The 21,363-nt window shown below is 38.3% G+C and overlaps 1 protein-coding gene across 12 annotated transcripts in view; it reads left to right on the top strand.

Moving 5' to 3' along the window:
- The window catches only part of GRIP1 (glutamate receptor interacting protein 1), a 323,666-nt gene that overhangs the window by 201,644 nt on the left and 100,659 nt on the right, over positions 1-21,363 (top strand). For 10 of the 12 annotated variants that reach the window (XM_039570235.1, XM_039570240.1, XM_039570241.1 and 7 more), the window contains exon 2: positions 14,965-15,045. The exons of the other annotated variants lie outside the window; for them this stretch is intronic. In XM_039570235.1, coding sequence (XP_039426169.1) covers positions 14,965-15,045 — 81 coding nt within the window. The remainder of the gene's footprint in view (positions 1-14,964; positions 15,046-21,363) is intronic. 12 annotated transcript variants of the gene reach the window in all.

The raw sequence follows: 21,363 nt of genomic DNA, 5'->3' as shown, positions 1-21,363 counted from the left end.
TGAATTTATGTTGTAATGTTAAAGGTGATCTTTAGCAAAATCCAGTAGCAAGAACTTGAGAGAAGCAGCTGTTGTATTTAAAATTAGCACATAAAGTGTCATTAAAATAATGATAGAGGTTCACAGAGTTGCATTCTAAGTGCTAATCATCCTATCTTGTGGATGAGTTGACTGCTGTGCCTTACTCCATGGTGCTTCCTGAGTTTGGATGATTGGCCTAAATTATTTGGTAAAAGGCTGTAGGTGGTAGAAGTAGAAGCACATATACACGTAATGTGTGACACCTGCCTAATATCTGCCTACTGAACTCATCAACTAAATTAACATTTCCTTCTCCAGCCTTGATCTTTGCCAGTGTCACTGCTAGGTGTAAAGTACTGTCCTCTCTGGGTTGTCAGGAGGATTTTCGGTGTACTGGCTTGAATTGGCAGAAGAAAAAATTACTATGGGCTGGCGATATTCTGAGTTGTATGGGGAGCTAGCAAACTACCAGGGTTGGAGTTACTTTTTGGCAAGCTAAAATGTCAGCATAAAGAAATGATGATTCACTAAGCTTGATCAGGGGAGCTGTAATTACAATCCAGAATGGCTTTTCTCTGTTTGTTTAGCCAGGTTTTCATAAAGGAACTGGGTCAGTCAAGTCAGCACCCATACCTTTACAAATATACTCAACTCCTTTATCACTTATCTGCTCACATAAAAATCATTGTTTCCATTGTACAGTGGAAGAGACTAAAATTTGTGTAAGACTGGAGTTTAGATGCAAAGAATGCATGAATGGTTGTGAAGTCTTTAAATACCAATTAGTGAATAGAAGCGAAATGAAGGTAATAAAGTTGGGTTTTTTCAATGGAAAGCCACGGGAGTGGTGGTGTTTGTAGATCAGTGTCTGTATGCATGAATGGATTGCAGCCTCTTCTCTTTCAGCATTTTGATGCACTTTAATAAGCTTCTGTCTGTATTTTAAAGTGTGTATAAGCACACAAAAGATCTTTGAAGAAAGGGATGGTAGCCCACACATCTGGGAATTCTGAAATAGATCGTGTGTTTATTACAAAATGCTGGACAATCTTTTATGGCCTTTTTATATCAAACTGCTGTTATTCTGAAATTGCTATTGTTCTGTATTGTAAATCACTGTGTTGGAAACATTTATTTTTATGAGCTTTATGAGAATAAATGTTACAATATTTTTTTTAAAAAGACTAAAATGATGAATCTGTGACTTCCAGTATCCAGTTTTTTATGCTTACTTAGAAACTGTGTATCAGACTTGCAGACAGGCATGCTCACTGCAGTTTGCCGGGGTATTCAGTGGGAAGCTGCCACAGTAGTGGCCTGTTTTGTTATAGCTGCATTTAGGAATGTGATATTAAGTGCCATGTTTTAGAAATGCTTTTAGAAATGATGGCATATAGATTTGTGATGGATTTTTGCTTCCTTTTCCTTACATTATAAAACATGATGCAATATCACCACACAGAAAAATGTATTAGTGTACATGTTACATAAACGTACATGTCCTGACTTTCACGATGCACTTAGAGAGCAAAAAGCCCTGCATGTGCCTGAAGAGCTGCAAAACCAGGGCAGGTAATCCCACTTCAGGAGAGCATCCCAAATCAGGACAGCATCCAGCCCCTGTCTGAATCTAAAGCATTTTGCTAACTTTAAAATCCCACTACCTTTTCATTTGGCTTTAATAGGAACAAATGATCCCTTAAATTGACATACTTTTTTAGAGCAGGGTATTAAGGAAAATAATTGCTTTTACTATTGCTGTAGTAGCCAGTCTGACTAAACTGAAGATGTCCTGGCAGTAGTATCAATGAACAGAGTAATCCTTTTGTGTTTAACTTTCTTGTTTTAACTTCTGATTTAATTTGAATAAATCCATTAGAAAAGGATAATGGGAACATTTTATTCTTTATCATAATCTTTGTTGAAAAGAACATCTTGAAATAACTTACATTGTTTGTATGAAACATTACATATACATGGATCTTGGCATGAACTTGGGGAATAGACATTCTTTGATCTCTGTTGTCATTTTATTCACCTTCTAATTAACTTTTTACATGCAAGTCTCAATAGACTTTCATACTGGAAGCAATGGGAGCAATCCTGAGGCTAACCCAGTCCCTGAAAAAATCATGCAAGAGAGAAAAAAATGTACAAAACCATGGTGGTTAAGGAAATAATCTCTCTGCCAAGACCTTATGTTCACTTCGTTTTGTCTTTAAGTTGTCATTGACACTTACATATTTTTATTTCATCCATGTAATGTCAGCAGTACCACTGTCATTGTTATGTGGGCTTCTCTGCTAAGCAGAATATTAAAGAAAGTATCTGAACCAAAAATTCCTACATGATTGCAAAAGTATTAAGAATTTTGTTTCCTGAAGTTCATACCTTGTTTTCAGTTCCCATTCAGGTTCCGTGAGCCGGTGATGGTGACAGAAAATAAATACAGCTCTCACTATCTCCCTTGTTCATTTGTGTCTCACAGGGAGAAAGATTAGCCTAGAGCAGAGGAGGCAGTTTGGGAAGCGAAGCAGCAAAGTATTAGTTCCTGCTGTGATGTTGGTGTCTTGGTGTTCCTTGCCAAATCAGCTTCTCCAGTGGTTTCTCTGTTGGCCTTTTGCTATTAGGAGTAGGAACTCAAAGCCAAGGACCTCTAACATCTGTGTGATTTCAAACCAAGCTCCTTCGGTTGTACTGTGTAGTTAGCAAAGGAAATACAAATTGTTAGATGAGCTTGGGAGGCGATCGAGGAGGAGTTGAGAAGTAGGATTAGTCTCTTCCCATTCATCCTCCCCCAAACTGTTACTTCTTTTCCTCTGCAATCTGATATCGTTTGATTTTGCTTTTCTCTCCCTCTTCCTCACTTGAGACACAGCGTCCTATGCATTGCATGTATTTATTGTCTGTTACGTTTTCTGTCAGACCTCATCTCCTTTTTTTATTCTTTCTATTCTGTATATGCTGTTAAAATGTATTGACCCTTCAAAGGGAAGGAGTGTGGACTCAAAGAAGCAGGCAGAAGGAATGCTGCTATGGAACACGCAAAAGCACAGCTTTGTTCAGCATCCCTCACCTCTGGTCTGGCCTTACATGGGAATATGAAGCATGGAAGCTGCTTTCACAGAGCTGTTTGGTGGAAGTGTCTTTTGACAGAGAGAAAACAACATTTTTATTATAAACTCTGAGGCAAAATGAGTTCATAAAGCCTAGGGTCAATACTTCCAGCTTAGCTGCCCTACAACTCCCTCAAGGACGAGTCTGCTTGGGTTTGTACTTTACATGGAAATGGCAAGCGACTGGCAGCTTTGAACACCCATAAACTTCGTAGACAATGAGTTTATTATTTTTTGTTCTCTTAAGACAAGAAGACAGGAATAGTAATGGAATTTTTGTGGAGTATGGGAGACAAGGGGAAAGTGTTAGCAAGATGTTTTATAAGCCTCACAAAGAACAATTTAAGTGAGTCCTGTATTATGCATAGTGAAGGGTGAGTTTTTCTGCTGATAGACCACTTTAGGTGGGTTTTAATGTCTTTGGTTTTCAAAGTGATTGATGGGAACTCAGGTTATTTTTAAAGTACATCTGCCTAGACATTTAACTTAGAGCAAGCAAGCTTCCCCTCCTCCTCCCCCCCCCTCCCTGAAAGACTTTTGGACCAAACAGGTTCTGTTTATTTGTTTATTGCAAACTGCAATAGCTTCTTGGGTCCCCAGGAGTTCCTCCTTCTATTTGATGTTTATACAGCATATTCACCACTGATTCTTATTACCAGCCTGTACTTTCTGCACTCTTCCATCCTCTACACTCTGCCCTGCTGATGCTCCCACCCCCTTACATACTCATGCACTCCCACAGAAGGTAGATGCCCTTCCTCTATGGATCTGCCTCTCTTCCCCATGCTTTCCTCTCAAGGAATGCACCAGAGAAGCTGAAAGCACATTGAGCTGCCACTGTCCATCAGAGGAGTTTACAGTCCTTGTTCCATAGTCGATGTTTATCCTAACTCCTGTTGGGAAATGTTTTCAGAAGCATTTACATTTCTAGCCAACCAAAACCAATGCATATCTTCGAGCTTTTGTGAGAGCTGTAAGTCAGAACGTGTTGGCTATGGAGGGCAGAAACTTGGTTTTTTCAAGCTGTGAGGGCAAATGATGGTGCCTGTTAGTCTTGATGGCTTTATTTTTCTTTGTTTAGATACTTAGTGGTGTTGTACACATTAATAACTAGATTGCAGTAGAGTAAAGGCATAATTTATTCTTAAGGGCCTTTCAAGAGGTGTGTCACAGTAGTGTGTGATCTTTCAGGGCTTTACAGACAAAGGTTAAAAGCCACTGCCTTAATCAGCAATTCTTGTGAGACTCAGTGGCTTGCTTTGCTGTTTTCACAGTCTAAATGAATGTGTTCAACTCAACCTTTGACTCTGCAGCAAAACACTGGCTTTGTGCAATATGGAAATCATAGCTTGGAATAGCTGCATTTTTTTTAAATACCAGTTATTTCTTGAAATACCTTAAAGATCAAACTTCTGCTATCATCTGTAAGACGTCGTGCCCTGGTTATTGATATAGATACTGTCCTCTGTATTTTCTTGTTGATTTGGTCAGTAAAATTCCAGCTGTGCCTGTGGTTGTTATCTTCTGCTTGATAGGGGTGGTGCTGCTGGTTATATGTCTGCTTCCTGGTGTGGTCAATAAGATATTGTTGTCGCCTGGATTTCTAAGCTGCAGCAAGTAATTGAAAGCATTTCGCTCCTTGCATGCATAGGAGTGTTTCTGCCTTCCTTCTCCATGGCAGTTTACATTAATGTGTACTGTATTCTGCACCAGGCTCTTCTTTTAGAGACTTCAGATCATGAAGGAAATAGGAAATAGTGTCTCTGTGAAATAATGATGTGGCCTATTTTTCTTAACTTTCTTTTTCAGAAGTTTAGTACAGATGTATTCCACAGCCTGAGTTCCACAGCCTGAGTAGTGTGTAGGTGTTAATATATTTAGCACTTGATTGGGTCTGAAGGCCTATACACCATGCCTTATTAATAGTTATATTTTACTCTGGCTCTTAAAATCAGCTTTGTTTCCCTCAGTCTTTCATTATAGAAACCTGGACAAGGCACAGGCTAGCCATGGTAGAGTAATCTGGACTCTGGCATTCATCATGCTGTTGGTCTGCCAAAACAGGGGCTTATTTGACCTTCAGAATATGGTCAGTCTGGAAGGTCTGAGCTTTTGACTTAACCATCATGCAGAGTGAGTCCTTTAGCTGCATCAGGTTGATAGAACTTATTTTTAATATGTGATATTTCCTGTTATTTTCAATTGCTTTCTGCTATTTTGAAATTATTTTATGAACTTAATAAATCCATTGTTAAAATTAAATGTGCATGCACACAGCATATACGTATCATGATAGATCTGAAAATGTTGGCAATGTGCTGGTAATACAGAGAAAAATTTAATAATTTCATCACCATTACTGTAGTGTTGGGAGAAAAAGTTGAAGTAGAATTTTCACACTATGCAAAAACTAAATCCATGTTTATTCTTCCCGCAGTTGTGGCACGCAATGAGTCAATGATGTCATTATTTCTAGGAGATTTAGAGCCAAAGACATTGTGAAGGTACAGCTGTGAATTCCTAAAAGAGAAGGATTCCTAGTTAAAAGGCTTGGGAGATTTGTGCATAGGAAAATTAAAAATTGTTTGTCTGCCTTCTTGAAGGTTATGGGGTATAATTTTTCCTGTATGCCATACATTCATTTGTATCTATTTCTCTATTGCTGTATTTTCCACAGGATTGCAAAAAGCTGATTCAGACATGGACAAAGTTTAATGTAGGCAAAGATGTGGGCAAGCAGATCTAATAATTACCATTTTACAGAATTTGAAGAATACTGCAGACAGTGAACTGCTTGCCCTAAAAAAGCTTTGAGATTAAGTAGGACCCAGGAGACACTAGCAAATAAAGATTGTTTGACAGGTTTTTAACCTTACAGCCTTGCTGTAAAGAACCACATGCATGGATAGATGCTGTCTGGAGCACAGAACGTGGCCTAGGTTTTAAGTGAGCTTTAAGTAAGACAAATATGTATATATTGTTTTGTCAACTTGACTTCTCTTTTGTTACTATGCTTTGTTCCCACTCCTTAAAAGCGCACAGCACTTTATTTTAAAAGGCTCTTACTCTGCACTGTGTTCAAACTTGTCACATCTTCCAAAAACAATGAAGTTTTGCTGACAAGTGAAGTTAGTCTGAATTATTGCACAGTCTCTGTTGGATATATTGAGTGAACTCTTCCAGGGCAGGGGCTGAAAGTAGGACAGTATTTCACAAGGCCATGAGGAAGGTGCCAGGTTTATAGCCTGACTCTTGAAAGAAGTGCAGTCTGAAAGATCTGTTTTTCACTAAGCCTGAGCTGTGCCCATTTGGACTAATGTGCATCATTTGGACTATAAATAAGAGGAAAAATCCCACTGGCGTGCCAGTATAAATGCTGTAGTCCAGGAAGCCAATTGCCTTTTGTCCCAAGGAGGCACAGTGGTGGGCAGCCACAGCAGTGAGGAGTGTGGTGCTGTAGCTTCAGGGCATCGTCCGAGAGCCACAGGATATGGCTTGGCCCCTTTTCCCCTTATCAGCTACTGCTGTCTTCCCAGCCCATCTGGGAATGGGCAGCTGAACCAAGGGTAGAGAATAAAAGGTAATACTAAGGTAACTGATGCATTTTTAAAAGTGTTTTTCCACGAAAAATTAATGCCATCAGGTTTTCTGTCCCTCAGTCTCTGCCTTAGCTCAGGTCTTGCTCCTTTGTTAAACTCCCTTTTCCAGTAGCCTTGTTGAAAGTTTTATCATCTTGTTGGCATTGGTGTGCATCTGTCAAGATTGGCTCAAATATTCCTGAGGGATGCTGATTTAGCATTTACCAGTGTTAAAGTAATTGAATTTATTAATTATTAAAACTTTGTAAAGAAAACAGTTTCAAATATATTTTTTCCCCAGAAAGCTAATGTATGGCACTTTCATACAATGCCAACATGCAGCAGTACATCAGAGCTACATACGTGCAAGAAGGACAACAAAACCTTCCTATGGACAGGGGTGTTTGGAACAAAATTGAAGCTTGAATATCTGGAAGCGCTTCCTGTCAGTGATATGTGTGTCACTTAGGAATTTCCTTTGAAATGAAAACGTTTTATAGCCTCATCCTCTAGAATAAGGTTTTCTGCAGAAGTTGTATGTACAGAAAAATCCCAGACTGTCTCAGAAAAGAAAATAGTTTACATCCCCAGTTTCTTCAAGCTTTTTTGTGCACCAAGCCTCTTCAGTTTCTAGCTGCTTTGGGTAAGCCTCACACATATCACTTATGTGATGCCTGTATTGTTTCCATAAACAATAAACAGCAGCTCAAGACAATAAAGTGAAACTCAAGTTGAATTTTAAAATTATGTAACAATTCAGTGATGATTGTGGTTTATGGCATTCGTGCTTAATGCTTGATGCTGTATAAACAAAAAGACATATTTATCAGATTTGAAGTAGTTTGTGATTGGGGTATTATTTAAATAGGATTACTTCTTTATTAGATAATCCACTGAAGTGAATTTCACCATATGCTAATATCTCTCCAGAGACATTTTGAGCTTTTTGCAGATCCTGCATGTTTTAAGTGTTCTTGGAAAGTTCTGCATTTTCATGAGCAAAATAGCTTCGGGAGGAGATCAGAGTACTTAGCCATATAGGAAACCAAGCATTTCCATTCAGGTGCCTAAGCACAGGCTTAGGAAATTAACTTTGCACAAGCAAACTTGGAGGATATTCAGATCATTTTTCAAACAGTCAAGCTTTCTGAGGTATTGCAAATATCAATATGAAATGGATTCACAGTTATGCATAATTACAGTACCCTACTTCTCTTGCTTCTAGATTAAAACTGAGCTGTTACTGTAATAAGTAACCATATAATTCAGAAAAAAGAGAATTAAATTTACATAAAGTATAATAAAATTGAATAAATTTTCACTTTAGAGAGACAACACAGTTATTCATTGGTACTATAACTGTTAAAATTAAGTTTCTGAGAAAACCAGAGACATATCTGCTAAATGTGGAAAAGAAAATTACCAGAGGAGTTATTCTGACTCTTTCTTCTCATAATTTTTCCATGTCGCACACACCAACAAATGCTATTTATGGAAGCATTTGAAACCTTATGTTTTCTTAATAAAGACTCCTGGAGAGTACTGAGCACACAATTTGATTAGAAAGGATTAAGATTAAATATGTCCATATTTGTCCTACTTGGAGCCTAGTCCATTAATGACTACTTTATATGCAATGCTTTAAAAATTTGAGATAGTTCTTAGCACTACTTCGAAGAGCAGCATTGCCATTTCAAAAATCAAGTCTCATTTGAAATGAGTGAAGCCATAGCTCTCAAATGAACTCGAAAAATTATTATTCCTCTGCACCAGTAGGAGAAATTAATGCTTCCTTTCATGGTTGGAGTTCCCATAACATATCTGAAAGGTTTAGCATATGGGCAAAGCAAATTGTTGACATTTTGTTGTTTCATGAAGCATATACATTCAAAATCTGAACATTATACATCTGGTGAAAAAGGCTAAGACAATTTTGTCTCTTTTTTTCAACAGTCTATAGTCCTTTATGCTCTGACACAGCTGTAGTGACATTGTAGTAACTATGAATGTTCCAGGATGTTAATTTTTCTCTAAACTTTTGCATTGTTTAAAAGCAAATCTTACAAAAACATCCTCCTTTCCCAGGAAAAATACATTCTCTGAGATACTTTTTCATTAGTGTTGTCAGAGCAAGCTAGCAAGACTGAATGATTATGTAGCTGGGAGTTTGGGTACTCTCTGTGAATGTGAGATTGGGCTTCGAGTCTCTGGTCCAGTAAGTGTTTCAGCTTTCTTACAAAATGGAAGATCTTTAAAAGAAGGATCTGAGTTAAGAGGAGAGTCAGTTGCTGCAGGAATGGTCCTAAAAGTCCTACCAAGACTCTTTGTAAGCCTTCCTCAACTTCAGAGCTTCTATAAACCACAGGCACCAGTGTATACATGTTTATTTTTATCTGTAAAAGCCTCTAGCTGCAAGCAGTGGAGATAATAAAGAATGCTGTACCTCAGGATTTACCAACTGTCACTGGTATGATGCTGTGCAAAGAAAATATGCTTTTAGATAAAGCTGACCTTTATGCCATTTAAAGATAAAATTCAAGATAGGTTTCAGATATAGGAAGTATGAGAACCTGTGGTATTTTGTGCTGTACTGGTAGGATTTATAAAAATTCATGAGAAATACTCTTCTTTATAAAGTTAAGGAGCAACAAATTTCAGTGAATGGAATATTACAGGTCTAGGAATGTCTGAAGTAACAACTGTGACTCTGGTGCTTTTATTTTTTGAGGAACTAATCTTGGGAATGTTCTTTTCTCAGATGCAACCAATCCTCTTGACAATTTGTGGTTTTGCCAGTCTCTACCTCTGTACAGATATGTGATTCTCTGCTTGTCTGAAGTGCATGCTATCCCAAATGGTGCAAACAGCAACACATGAAGTTGGTCTTACTCCTGTACACTGAGACAGCTGAAGGTTAGCCAGCTGAAGATGTGGTGTGCTTCTTTCAGGAATCTTGGGACTTAGCTGGAGATTCTTCACAGTGGGGAACACTTGAGGAACACCTCAGATTTCACTTGCTTGGGTTCTGAAGTCTGCTTGGGACCTACATGGTCATGCTCTAAAACGGTTTAAATTCAGTTTTTCCTTGGCCAAAGAAGAGCTTGTTATATGGTGAGACGTAAGTAAAGCTGTCAAAGAATGGAGAATGAAAAGCTGAAAGATGGAAACTCTGTTCGCCCTCAAAGTCCTTTCACATCTGCTGTTGAAAAAATTTAATACAGCTTTCAAGCTCCTAAATATTAGAAAATTCTTGTGTTTGAAATATTTCATGTATGAATTTGATGCCACATTTGATGCCCTGCTCCCTCTAATGCAGGTTTTGCAGTAGGAAAGCAGGTGCAAATGGTGACATAGAGCTGAGAACAGGCAATTTTGTTGGAGAGATGAGGTACAACAGTGAAACATCTTCACATTTCCTCTCCTTGTAGGAGAGGCAAAGTGACAGCCACAGAGTTGTTCAGGAGCTGTTCCCAGTGGGCTGGGAAGAAGCTTCCCCTTTGTATCAAACAGGATATAGCTGTGCTTAGTCACCTTCTGGGGCCACCTGGTGCTACACAGGATTTGGACACATTTACTGGGTTCAGCAGTTATCGCATGGACATGTGGCAGCAGCAGTGAAGGAAACACCCTCTAAGCCCTTTTGAAGATTTGAAGGTGGGAGTGCCCGTAGGCTTTACCACATCTGTAAATAACATTCTTGTGTCAATAGCTTTCACAGCCCCCAAGAGAGACATGAGAATGGTTCAGCGGTTATAAACTGCCTGAAACATTGAATGTCTAGACGTGACTGTTGAGGAAGAATCTTTAGGCCTTCCTTTTATTCCCTCTTGGAATAAAAAGCCCCCAGTTGGTATCCTTCAAAGGATATTAAACTAAAGAACAGCAAATACCTAAAGATTTCATATGGTCATTTTGCTGACACAGTACCAGGCACTTTAGATATATATCTGTACACATTGTCCAGTGTATTATCTTTCTGGAGTTGCATTACTGTTCTTTGTTACAGTCTTTTGAGCCCTTAGTCTTGGACACATGCTCCACCTCTGTATAGTAAGAGCAATGCAGAATGATATAAAAGGGTCACAGCATGGTCCGTACCTCAAAGAATGAATCATTCAGTTACAGGATAGAGATACCACCAGGTTAAAAATAGGGAGGAAAGTGCCAAAAAAAAAGCTGTTTATCTGCCACACAAGCAAAAGGCAATAAACCTACAGTAATAGCTATAAGCAGTAGGGGTACTTGCCTGTCCACCTGATCATTATCTTTTTAGTCTTTAATGGTATGCAGGGCTTTGAAAGGATGATGTGTAAGCTACGGTTACTGGTGTTTGGGGCTGTTTCACGAGGGCAAGTAAAAGGAGAAGACAAAAAGGTCATTTTGCTTTGCTGGTTAAGAATCGTAATAATCTACAAGGTGTCATCTCTGAGATTATCACTTGTGTTCTGGCAAGGAGTGAATTAACACAGTGTTCATCTTTCACTATTGCACATTTACAACTGTAAGAAACACGCAAAGTATGAATTTGGTGGAAAATGACCCCTGCCTCTTAACAGCCTAAGAGAGTTGGTTTCCTGTAGTCACTGAGTGGAAAGATCTGCTGGTATAGCCGACACCTTTATATGACCTACTTTCTTGCTGAAATTGTTTACTCTGAGTTGTCTGATTTTCTAGCCAGAGAGAATTACGGGAGGGAAAAAAAGCCAGTGGTGTAACAAAAGCAGCTGCATAAGTGGATGGGTATAGCTAAGCTGGTAGGGAATGTGGCCACCTGTGGAGCAATTCCTTCAGAAGCAGACAAGAACTGGTGCTCTGAGTGGCAGAGTTTGCACCTGTGTGTCCAGGTAAAGGCATTTCTGTGCTTTGAAGTGGTGCAGTTTGGCCTGTGAATTCTTTATGGACTGTGGCTTGCTCCCTGCTGATGATATGCTACTATTAGGCGTGTAAACAGGTGAGATTTATGCTTCTGAATCTAGCCTGTTTCTCCTTCTACTTTGTATGTGTGGCATCTTAAAATATATCACAGCTTTTCCTCATGCTGAGTTATTATCTCCTGTTTGTAGGGGGAATGCTTCATATTCTTTTGCTCCTTTGCTTTTTCAGTGTGTTGGCTTGCTGAATTGAGTTTCATCTCCAAGTCTATCTATCAGTGCTGGTAATACAAAACTCTCCTGCAAATCCCCCTAGGCACTGCTGTCATAAGACATTTTTGCATTTTTTAAGACCCTCCCTGCTAACTATAGAGTGGATGAAGGCATCAGGATATTTTAATTTGATGATCAATTCCTGTGGCCACTCTTGCAACTTTGTTAGCATGTACAAACAGAGTTTTTCCCCTGGGGCACCAAGAACGGTGTCTGACATTTCAGGGCTGCCAGGTCTTGTCTCTCTAGTTTCTTTAGGGTGACATATTTCTACATCTGTCTAATCTTTATTTTGCTTTCCTGTCTCAGTTAAGCATCTCAATAAGGTTCAATAACAACTCTTTCTAGAGTTGGTTGTGTTTTGTGTTGTGTTTTCCTTTGCTCCTTGGACTCCTTTATACCTATTTCTACTTATGTTTCAGTCTGATTTTACTGTTCAAAGGGCATCGGAAGAAAATTATTTCCAGTTCTGAGAACAGTTTACCGGTCCACCAGGGGCTCATTGTTCTTTCCCAATAATAATAGGGCGTATTTTGCATTTACAGGGGTTCAGAAGTTTATGAAGAAACTTTTTTGGGCCCTCTGTTTTGCTATGAAAATCTGTGGACAGATTAAGAAATCTGTCCTACAGTACCCAACCCGTCTGATAAGCATCTGATAAGATTTCATTGTTAATAGGCTTAAATTAAAATACTAGCTTGCTCACATGTGCAGTCTTAGCTACTTTCACCTCTGCCAGTTACATAAAAAACATTTTTGCTCAGGTTCCCTAGTAAGTATTTGAATGTGCACTCCCCTCCCCTCATTGGTGTTGTTAACCAGAAAGATTTGCAGACTTGTCCTGTATTCTGAACTCAGAATAACCACAGGTACTCCAAGCCCAGTGCAATATTGGGAAAATCTTCTTCCGGCATGAGAGTTGAGATGATTTACTCATTTGCTCAATGACAAAGATTCAGTGGAAAAGGTCTAGTTGGGAAAATTCTTCTTTCCTTTTTTCCTGTCCCTCAATCTGATGACAATAATTTGTAAAGTCTGACTAGTAGTGGACTGTTTTGTTCTGTAAATTGATAGATTTTTCATACATAGGGCATACATTCAAATAGAGCCCAGAAGTCATCACTATCCATCAGTTGTAGACAAATTCTATTATGTTTCCTGCCCACTTTTTAATAGAAAAATGTGCGTCTCACACTACGTGGTGTCGTGTTCAGCAACAGCAACTAAGTAATAATGGGTGGGACATATAAGCCACATGCTCAGTTTCTTTGTCTTAAGCCTTGTCTTGAGTTGAAGCTCAGTGGCACCTCTTCTGTGAAAGAAAAAAGATCAATGCTTCTTCCTTCAGAAGCTTTAGTTCAGTCTTACTGTATATTTTTTTTCTTTATTTGAGGGGTTGTATATTCTATATATGCAATAATATTAGCTTTTCCACTTACCTCAGATGGAAGGATTGAGGCTTTATATACTTTCTTCTTAAATTGTGTACCTGGATCTATGTTAATATTTTTTCCATGCATCTCTATTTCCTGTAGCTGGCAGCTTTATTTTCTTGGCATTTGTGCTAGGATGGAATATAATCAAGCCTGTTACTTTTCCGCTTGTAACGTTGTAGTCCTAAAACAATTGCAGTCATTTTACCATAGAAAACACAATTATATTGACTGTTGTGCTATTTTACCAATACATATTCTTCACTAGTTGCTGTATTTTCATCAAGGTTCATGGCTATAAATAATTATTTTGCCTTTCCTTTTTTTCTTTTTAATTAATTTAAGCTTTTTGTTGTTGCAGCTGCCTAACAGTAGCAGACTTCATGACAGAAGTTCTCGTTCTAAAAGATAACCAGCTCTTTCAGTCACTTCTTTGAGACCTGGTTTTAAATTAAATTATGCTGACCAAACCCTTATCTTACTGGTATAAAAATGGACTGCTGTCTTTGATGCAAGTTTCTAAAGGAGTTTGAGACCTCGCAAGATGTAAAGGGTGCAATCAGCAAAGGATTAGGTTGTCAAGAGTGACAACTGAAAAGAAAAGATGGTTCTCCAAAAAAGCTTATATGGTTCTACTTGATCTGAGGATGTTGTAACAGATAATGTTACATATAACAGATAGTCAAACAGTCTTTGATTCCTCTACTCATTGATTGGTATTTAAGTGTGTGTTCATGCACATGCTGTAAATGCATCCGTCATTTGCAACCTGAAGGAAAATATCACAAAATATCAAACAGGAAGATTTGTGACACTTTCAAGTCTTTGAGCACTCAATTAAAGGGAAAGCAAGGCATAAGCCTTATTTCTTCTGATTCCTTTCTTTTGATTGAAATAATAAAATGCCTATACTATTTCTTCTATTCACATTTCTTTCCTGCACTTATAACTTGTCCTTTTTAAAGCTACAGTATAGTTGATTGCTCTTGAGAGGGATGTAGAAGTGACTCAGTTTCTGCCTAATGCTGCCTCTAATTGGTGACTCTGCTCATCCCACCATTTGTGGTCTTTTATGCACTCAAGTTGATTAGTTGGTGTTCCACATAGCCTCCTATTTAGACACAGGCAGGTACAGTGCTGTTCTTTAGGCGCGAATGTGCCTGGCCTATTTGGCAACAGCTTTCTGATGTTTTCCCCAATCAATTGTTACAAAAGAAAAGGAACCTCCCACTGACAGATCCTAAAGGAAAAGGAGTGCATCTTCCCAGCCAGAATATTCAAAAGCTTCTGGAAGTCTTTTACTCCTGAGCAGGCATAGTAACTCTGTCACTCAAGTCTTTGACATGTGAAGCTTCTAAACATGAGAAAAGGGAAATTTCTATCATTATGTTAAACCTGAAAAGGTCTTTGTAGATCAGGCCTGTCATCAATGTGTTACCTCCAATTTGAGTTTTAGCACATCCTTTTCAGCTCTCCTATTCAGAGCCTTTGTCACTGAGTTCTAAACATGACATTGAGCATTGAATCAGCATTCAAAAATACCCATCCTCATCTGGTTCACAGCATCTCTTGTGATCTTCACTGCTAGTTCACACAGTATTTGGATAAAAAAATATGTTGTTTTTAACATTATATTTAACAGTAACTGGAGGTGTTGCTTGTTTCTGTTTAGATGAGAGTCCTTACACAAAATCTGCAAACCAGGCAAAAGCACCTGATGGAGCACTGTCTGTGAGGAGACAGAGTATTCCAGGTAAGACTTGCTTTGCTTTTTGTAACACCTAACTTGTTTTTGAACAGCAAGGTAATACTAAACAAAATTCAGCTAGTTATAAAAAGCAAATGTATTATGGTTGCTATCAAGCAACTCTATAAGGAAGCTTCCATGAGAGCTGCAAGGACTTAACCACAGTTAGGTTGCCTCAAGCTTTTGCTGTGAAGAACATCTCCGTATCTCTGTCTTTTGCAGCAGATTTGAGACACTGAGCGCTACAACCTTTTCATCAGAGACTCATATATTTTCAGGTCCTCTGAAATCTGTTCTTTGATATCTGGTTTTGATAATAGAGGGAGATTGGCTCATATTTTCCACTACTGATCAGCCAGGTTCAGAAGTCTAACAGAGAAACACTCTGCCAGAATTCTTGTCTTCCTGTGATTTTCTGGCACGCATAAAATCACTTGTCCATCCTTTTCTTTTGTGTCATCACATCTCACAAAGCTGGACCATTAGAACAATGCTTAGTTAAAATAAGTGATCTTTGAACCTATGTCTCTTTTAATTACTTCAGACAAGTCAAAGTTTGACATACATATTATATAGCAATCTAAAGGGATTTTCACCTCGAGTAATATTTTAGAGACCTTATAATGAAAACAAATGAACGCTGACAAAGGTTGCACTCAGGTGGGATTACTGATGTTGCTGTTCTCACCTCAAGCACAGTAACCTCTGACTCGAAGAGAAGATGCATTGGAATAGAAATCAGAAGCTGTAGGGTCATGTCACCCAGCTTCTAATGACTAATGTTAATATTACTTGTGCTCTACGGCTTTATTATTGAACAAAGACACACGACCCACAGAGAGTCTGTGGATGGGGGATGGAGCTCAGACCTTTGCCACTGTTAGGCCCAGATCTCATCCCAATAACTATAGTGAACAGCCAAAGCACATTTTGTGAATGCTTTGTGTGCATGTTTCTATGCGTGAGAGAGAGCAAGCTGGCTTATTTAGTGTTGCTTGTAATGAACATTCTTGTTCATTCTTGAAAACATCCTAGTGATTTAAATATTGTTATTTTTATGGTGGAATAACGAAGATTATAACCATTGTGAAAAGACATGAGTGCAGTGTCAAGTGTGCAGTTATTCTTCTAAGAAAATATTTAATTACACAAGCATCAACCAGATTTTTTTTTGTCCAAGTCAATACAAATCAATTTTCGTTGTTCTTCAGAGTGAATGAAGACCTCTATAGGGTACTCTTCAGGTAGTGCTGAAGCTCATAGGTCAGTAATATTTATGGTCTTGGAAGTGTTCAACCTTTTGATTTTTTTGCTGTGATCTTAGTAGTTATCATTTATGGTGTGGTTACTGTATTTATTAAACACTTAAGCTAAGGTCTGAGAACAGATTGAAGTTCATGGTTTCATGTGACATTTTGAGAACTCCTGATGATTTTCACTTGTGTTCTTTAAAGAGAAGGTTTGATGAAATTGTACCAGTACAATTTTTCTTCAGAGCATCTGATAAGATTAGGAATTTCAAGTGTTAAGTAATAGTCATCATGACTAATGACCATTATTTTGATTTTTTTACAATTTTGGTGCACATTCTGGAGTTTTTGAGAGCATTTCAGATAAATTTTTACAGTGTGCTCTGCATATATCACAGTTTATTTTGGGAGATAATACGCACAAGTGTTTGGTGAGATGTGCTTTGCTGTATTTCAGGTGTTCTGAAAACAGCTGACCTAAGCTTATGTATATTCTTCAGCTTTTACTATTGTGATGACATTTATCTGAATACCTTGTTCCATCTCTAGACCTTAGGAGCCCCAAAGGATAAATGGGATTGAGTTGGTTGGATATTTTAAAAAGTTATAATTAAAGTTCTTCATGCCCTAGCAAATTCCCATGGTAGCACAATGGATGTTGTGGGTTTAGATACATAAATGGCTTTGCAAAACTAAGTACTATTTTGAGAATTAACTTGAACATTTAGGAGTTGACTGAAGTTTCTGAAAATAACCTATAAACATTTATATCACTTGACACCATGTTTTATATATGAGATAGCACCTTGTAAATAGCTTCTATTCCTGCTTGTCTGTGAGCATTTTATTCACATTATGGATTAGTCTTGACACAGATGCAGAAGCATCCCAGCTAGCCAGTTTTGTTTGGCAATAGGAGGTGCACTATTGACTAGTAGCATTAATTAGTAGAAGACCAGAAGCAGTACAGCTGCTTTTGCTTGGGAGCAGGATCACACTTCTGATGTTATTTAGGTCAGCTCCAAATGGCTTTTGAGTTGGAAGGTGTGATGCAATGAACCCAGGAAATTCTGCTGGACCCGGATGGGAACATGTCGGCTGGAGTCAGTAATCCTTACATGGAGATCTTATCCTATATGGAAAGCATGCATTTCTATCCCCCCAGATGGTATGCCTGATAACACATCACATTCCTGAACTGCTGTTTTTTCAAGCTTGAAATGGGAGTACCTTTGACAGTATAGCTGTCTATTCCACTTGATGCTCTGTCATTCCTAAGACATGGACAGCAGATGTTCTATTCCCAAGGAATGCTCTGCCTATTGAATTAGCCAAGAGAAGACGTCTGGGTTTTAGCAAGGTAATTGACTGTATGCAGAGTTTTGCAGAGGCTGAACAGTCTGTGAAAAAAATACTGGTGAAAATACACAGCCTATGTGATGTAAATCTTCCAGCTTTAATGGGATCATGGTATCTCCTTGTGTCTGGTGAAAATTCCTTCTCATGACATTTGAATTCACTTTTCACTGCTCCATCCTTTTGACGACTAGGAAAAAGGGAAGCTTTTGTTGCTGTGAGACCTGAAACTAGTGTACCAGCTGTAAACCCCAAGAGGTGGGTTTTATCCTTCCATGTGAAACTGTATTGAAAGAGCAGTATTGATGGGCACTGACTGAGTGCACAGAGAAGTAATGTAATTCTGTAGAGGTTACATGGAGCTCAGGCTTGGTTTATTTTACAGGCAAAAATGTTGAAATAATCATTTTATAATTAAAGTCAAATGAGCACATACTGTGAGATCAGTGCACTGAGTTAAATTCCTTTCATCCCCAGAAGGAAGGAATGGATTAAGCATCTCTCTGGAGCAGAACTTGCTTATTTGAGATGCAGAATGCATTATTCATGTGATGAGACTACATGTCACATTTACCATGTCTTCACATGGTGCAAAATCAACAAGCAACAGATCCTTTCAAAGGGATTTACAGAATTGCTGAAATTATAGTTAATTCAAATTATATGCATTAATATAATGCAGTTTGAAACTTGGACTTTATTTTGCATATGTGTAGGTGTTTAGTTACAGTTATATATACATTATTGTTTGAAACATTAATTAGCTTCACAGTCAGAATTTCTTAACTTAAAAGTGAGGCTTGAGGTAATGCTAGCATGACAAGCAGCTTGAAAAGTCAGAAATAAACAGATTTTCCCCTCTAAACATTTAAATTTAGATGGTCAGTCAGAATATAACGAACCCTGATTGCTATCCTGTCCTTACAGAAGCCAAGGGAGCGAGTATATTGTGCCCCACTGAAGAAACTATCACTGCAGGACTAGTGTTCAGGCACATAAATGAAAACAATGTGTTTCAGAAGTCATGGGTAAGACCCTTCCCTCAGAATCACAGGTGCAGTTAAAAACAACTCTTATTTAAAATCAAGGTATTTGATAGCCAACCTCTTGAAACCCTAGGTTTAGATGGCCGTAGTTCCCACTGAGTTCCTGGACTGAGGTTTCCTGGATTTGCCAAGGGTCCAAGCAGTGCCCAGCCAAGGGCAAGTCTTAGGTCAGTAGCAATTGAGTCAAAGGTGTCATCCCTGGATCACTTATTCTTGCAGGAGCTTTAAAAAGGACATCAAATATTCCTGTGGCACTGATACAACATCAAGAGTTGATGGCACTGTTGAAGAGGCACTTTGAAGTCAAGGAGACCTTAGCATTTACTTCAAGATAAGCACGTTCCAGTGGTGTCCTGAATATGGACATGCTGAATAGCTCTTCCCATGCTTTCCAAACGAAAGTCAATCCCTCTTAGCTGTTTTAACAACATGGGTAAATCAGTCAACAGTAGTGCTGTGCAAACTGTTCATTTTATTCATCTATTTGTTTGTTTTCAATTCACTTACTGAAAACTGGGGGCATGGAGGGAAAAGAAATGACCTGACACAAGAATAAAAATTACTCCTTTGTGAAGTGAAAATAAGACACCACAAATTTAAAACCAATTAAAATATTTCCTAGAATCTGCACCAAAAGTTTCATTTTGTTTTTAGTCCATATTCTTTGAGTCTGAAAAGTTACTGTTACTAAAAAAAAAATAGTAAAAAACACCACAGTTTTTAAAGATTAAATGTTTCAGCTTCTCAGTGTTTGATTTTTGTTTTGTTTTTCAGGAAAAGTGAATTTGTGCTCAATGTAGTTGACACTAAAAATTTTTTGAAGTCCATACTTCTTCCTTCTTGTGTCTAGTAACCTAGACATGTGCACTATCTCAGACTTCTGGCTATCTAAAGTCTTGCTGCCTGATGTAGTCAAGGGCTCAGAAGAACTATAATGTGAGCTGTACATTCATAGGGACAGCTATTTGAATCATCTGTGAATTCAGAGATTTTCTTTAGCTAGCATGATTGCAGTTGTGAGCTGTCTCTTTCCTAAGTAAATTCTTGTTCAAGAAACTGGCACCAAATAACAAAGAGACATAGTGGGAATATTTCCTCAAACAGAGGAGTTTTCCTGTTCTCTGGGACAGAAGAATAACACACCTGCCTGCCTTCTGCCCTGCTCAACACACCTAGCAGAAGGCCCTTGAAGTCTTGTCCTCATCAAGTTGCCCAGTCCACTGTTTTTTCGCCTCCTGTGTAGCCATTGTACTCCAGCTCTACCTGCCTCTGGGACCTTCCCAAGTCTCATTCCAGCCGCCTTCTACTCCACGGTGATAACGGATCTGCTAAACAGGCAAATTGTCTGCATTTATGGTGAGAGTGCATGCCAACCTTTGGAGAGACAAGCAGCAAAGACTAAACCTAGATGTTATAAATCATTCTTTGGACATTTTCTCCACCAACAGGAGCCTCTTTCTCTCTCTAACCAATTTTTTTATTATTACTTATCATTTGCAAGTTTTGTACATGGCTGCAGGGATGTACTAACAGGTCAGTTGTTAAAATAGGTCACTGTACTTTAAAGGAAAATTGTCGAGACTTTGAAGTCTGCAATTAAAGCAACTAGATTTTTCAATTCCTTTGTACATGTGTAAATACTGCACTTTCTTTCCACATTACCTGATTCTTTGAAGCATGCTGTAATACAGGTTTTGTATTTCAGCACAGTGTTTGATCTCAAAAACAGGTGTAGCAATCAAACTGGAGGGAAAACAGAGTGAATGTACATCCCTGAGCACATCCTCTGCAGTGGCTCAAAATCTGGAATTGCTGTTAGTAGATGTTTTGCAGCCTTGTTTGGGGGGAGCTTGGTAACAGGATTTTAATGCCAAAATAAAATGTTAAACAAACATAATTTTAGGGTAGGCTGAATTTTGAACTGCTTAGCTAGAAGGGAGCACATGCAAATCAAAGAAGCTTAAAATGCCTTGAAAAGATAATATTTACAGAGCTGATACTAAAAAAGTAATTACTGTATGATGTAGTGTCTTCAGTAATTGCTTAGGACACAAAATATTCCTAAGAGAAGTTATGAAATACTAAATTATTGTAATAAAACCAATAATTAACATCCTGGAAATTTTCAGGGTCTGAAATATTTAAATACACAATGTAAATGTCATTAGAAAGGAGTAGGGCAGTCTTCATCCTATCCTTGGCTCTGAAATATTTAAATACACAATGTAAATGTCATTAGAAAGGAATAGGGCAGTCTTCATCCTATCCTTGGCTCTAAACACATAAAGGAGATGTTAACAAAAATACAGAGGTATGCCTTTTTTCCTTTCCCTGATCCACAGCCTGCTGTGCAGCAAATGTTCTTATTCTGTCTCAAGCTGCACCAAATCTGGCTTTCCTGAGGGGTTTGTCTAGTGCCCCCAACTGATGAACTCAAATGTAGGTCAGCTGGAAGCTGAGGAATTTTAAAGGCCCTTCTTCTTTCTTCACTATGATTCTTGGATTTTTGTAACATCTAGAAATGTCTGTTTAATCCTGAAAATAAAAATGTATTACTATCAGAAAGCAAGCAGAGGTTGTGAAGAAATAAGAAAATAATTGAGTTTATGTGTATGTATAGGTGTATATATATATAAAAATACAAAAGTTCCAGCATCCAGTCTAGATTAAAG

Source organism: Corvus cornix, chromosome 1A (assembly GCF_000738735.6).
Source record: "Corvus cornix cornix isolate S_Up_H32 chromosome 1A, ASM73873v5, whole genome shotgun sequence".
NCBI classification, from domain to species: Eukaryota; Metazoa; Chordata; class Aves; order Passeriformes; family Corvidae; genus Corvus; species Corvus cornix.
The sequence above is the reverse complement of the archived record's forward strand: the minus strand, read 5'-3'. Positions and strand labels throughout refer to the sequence as shown.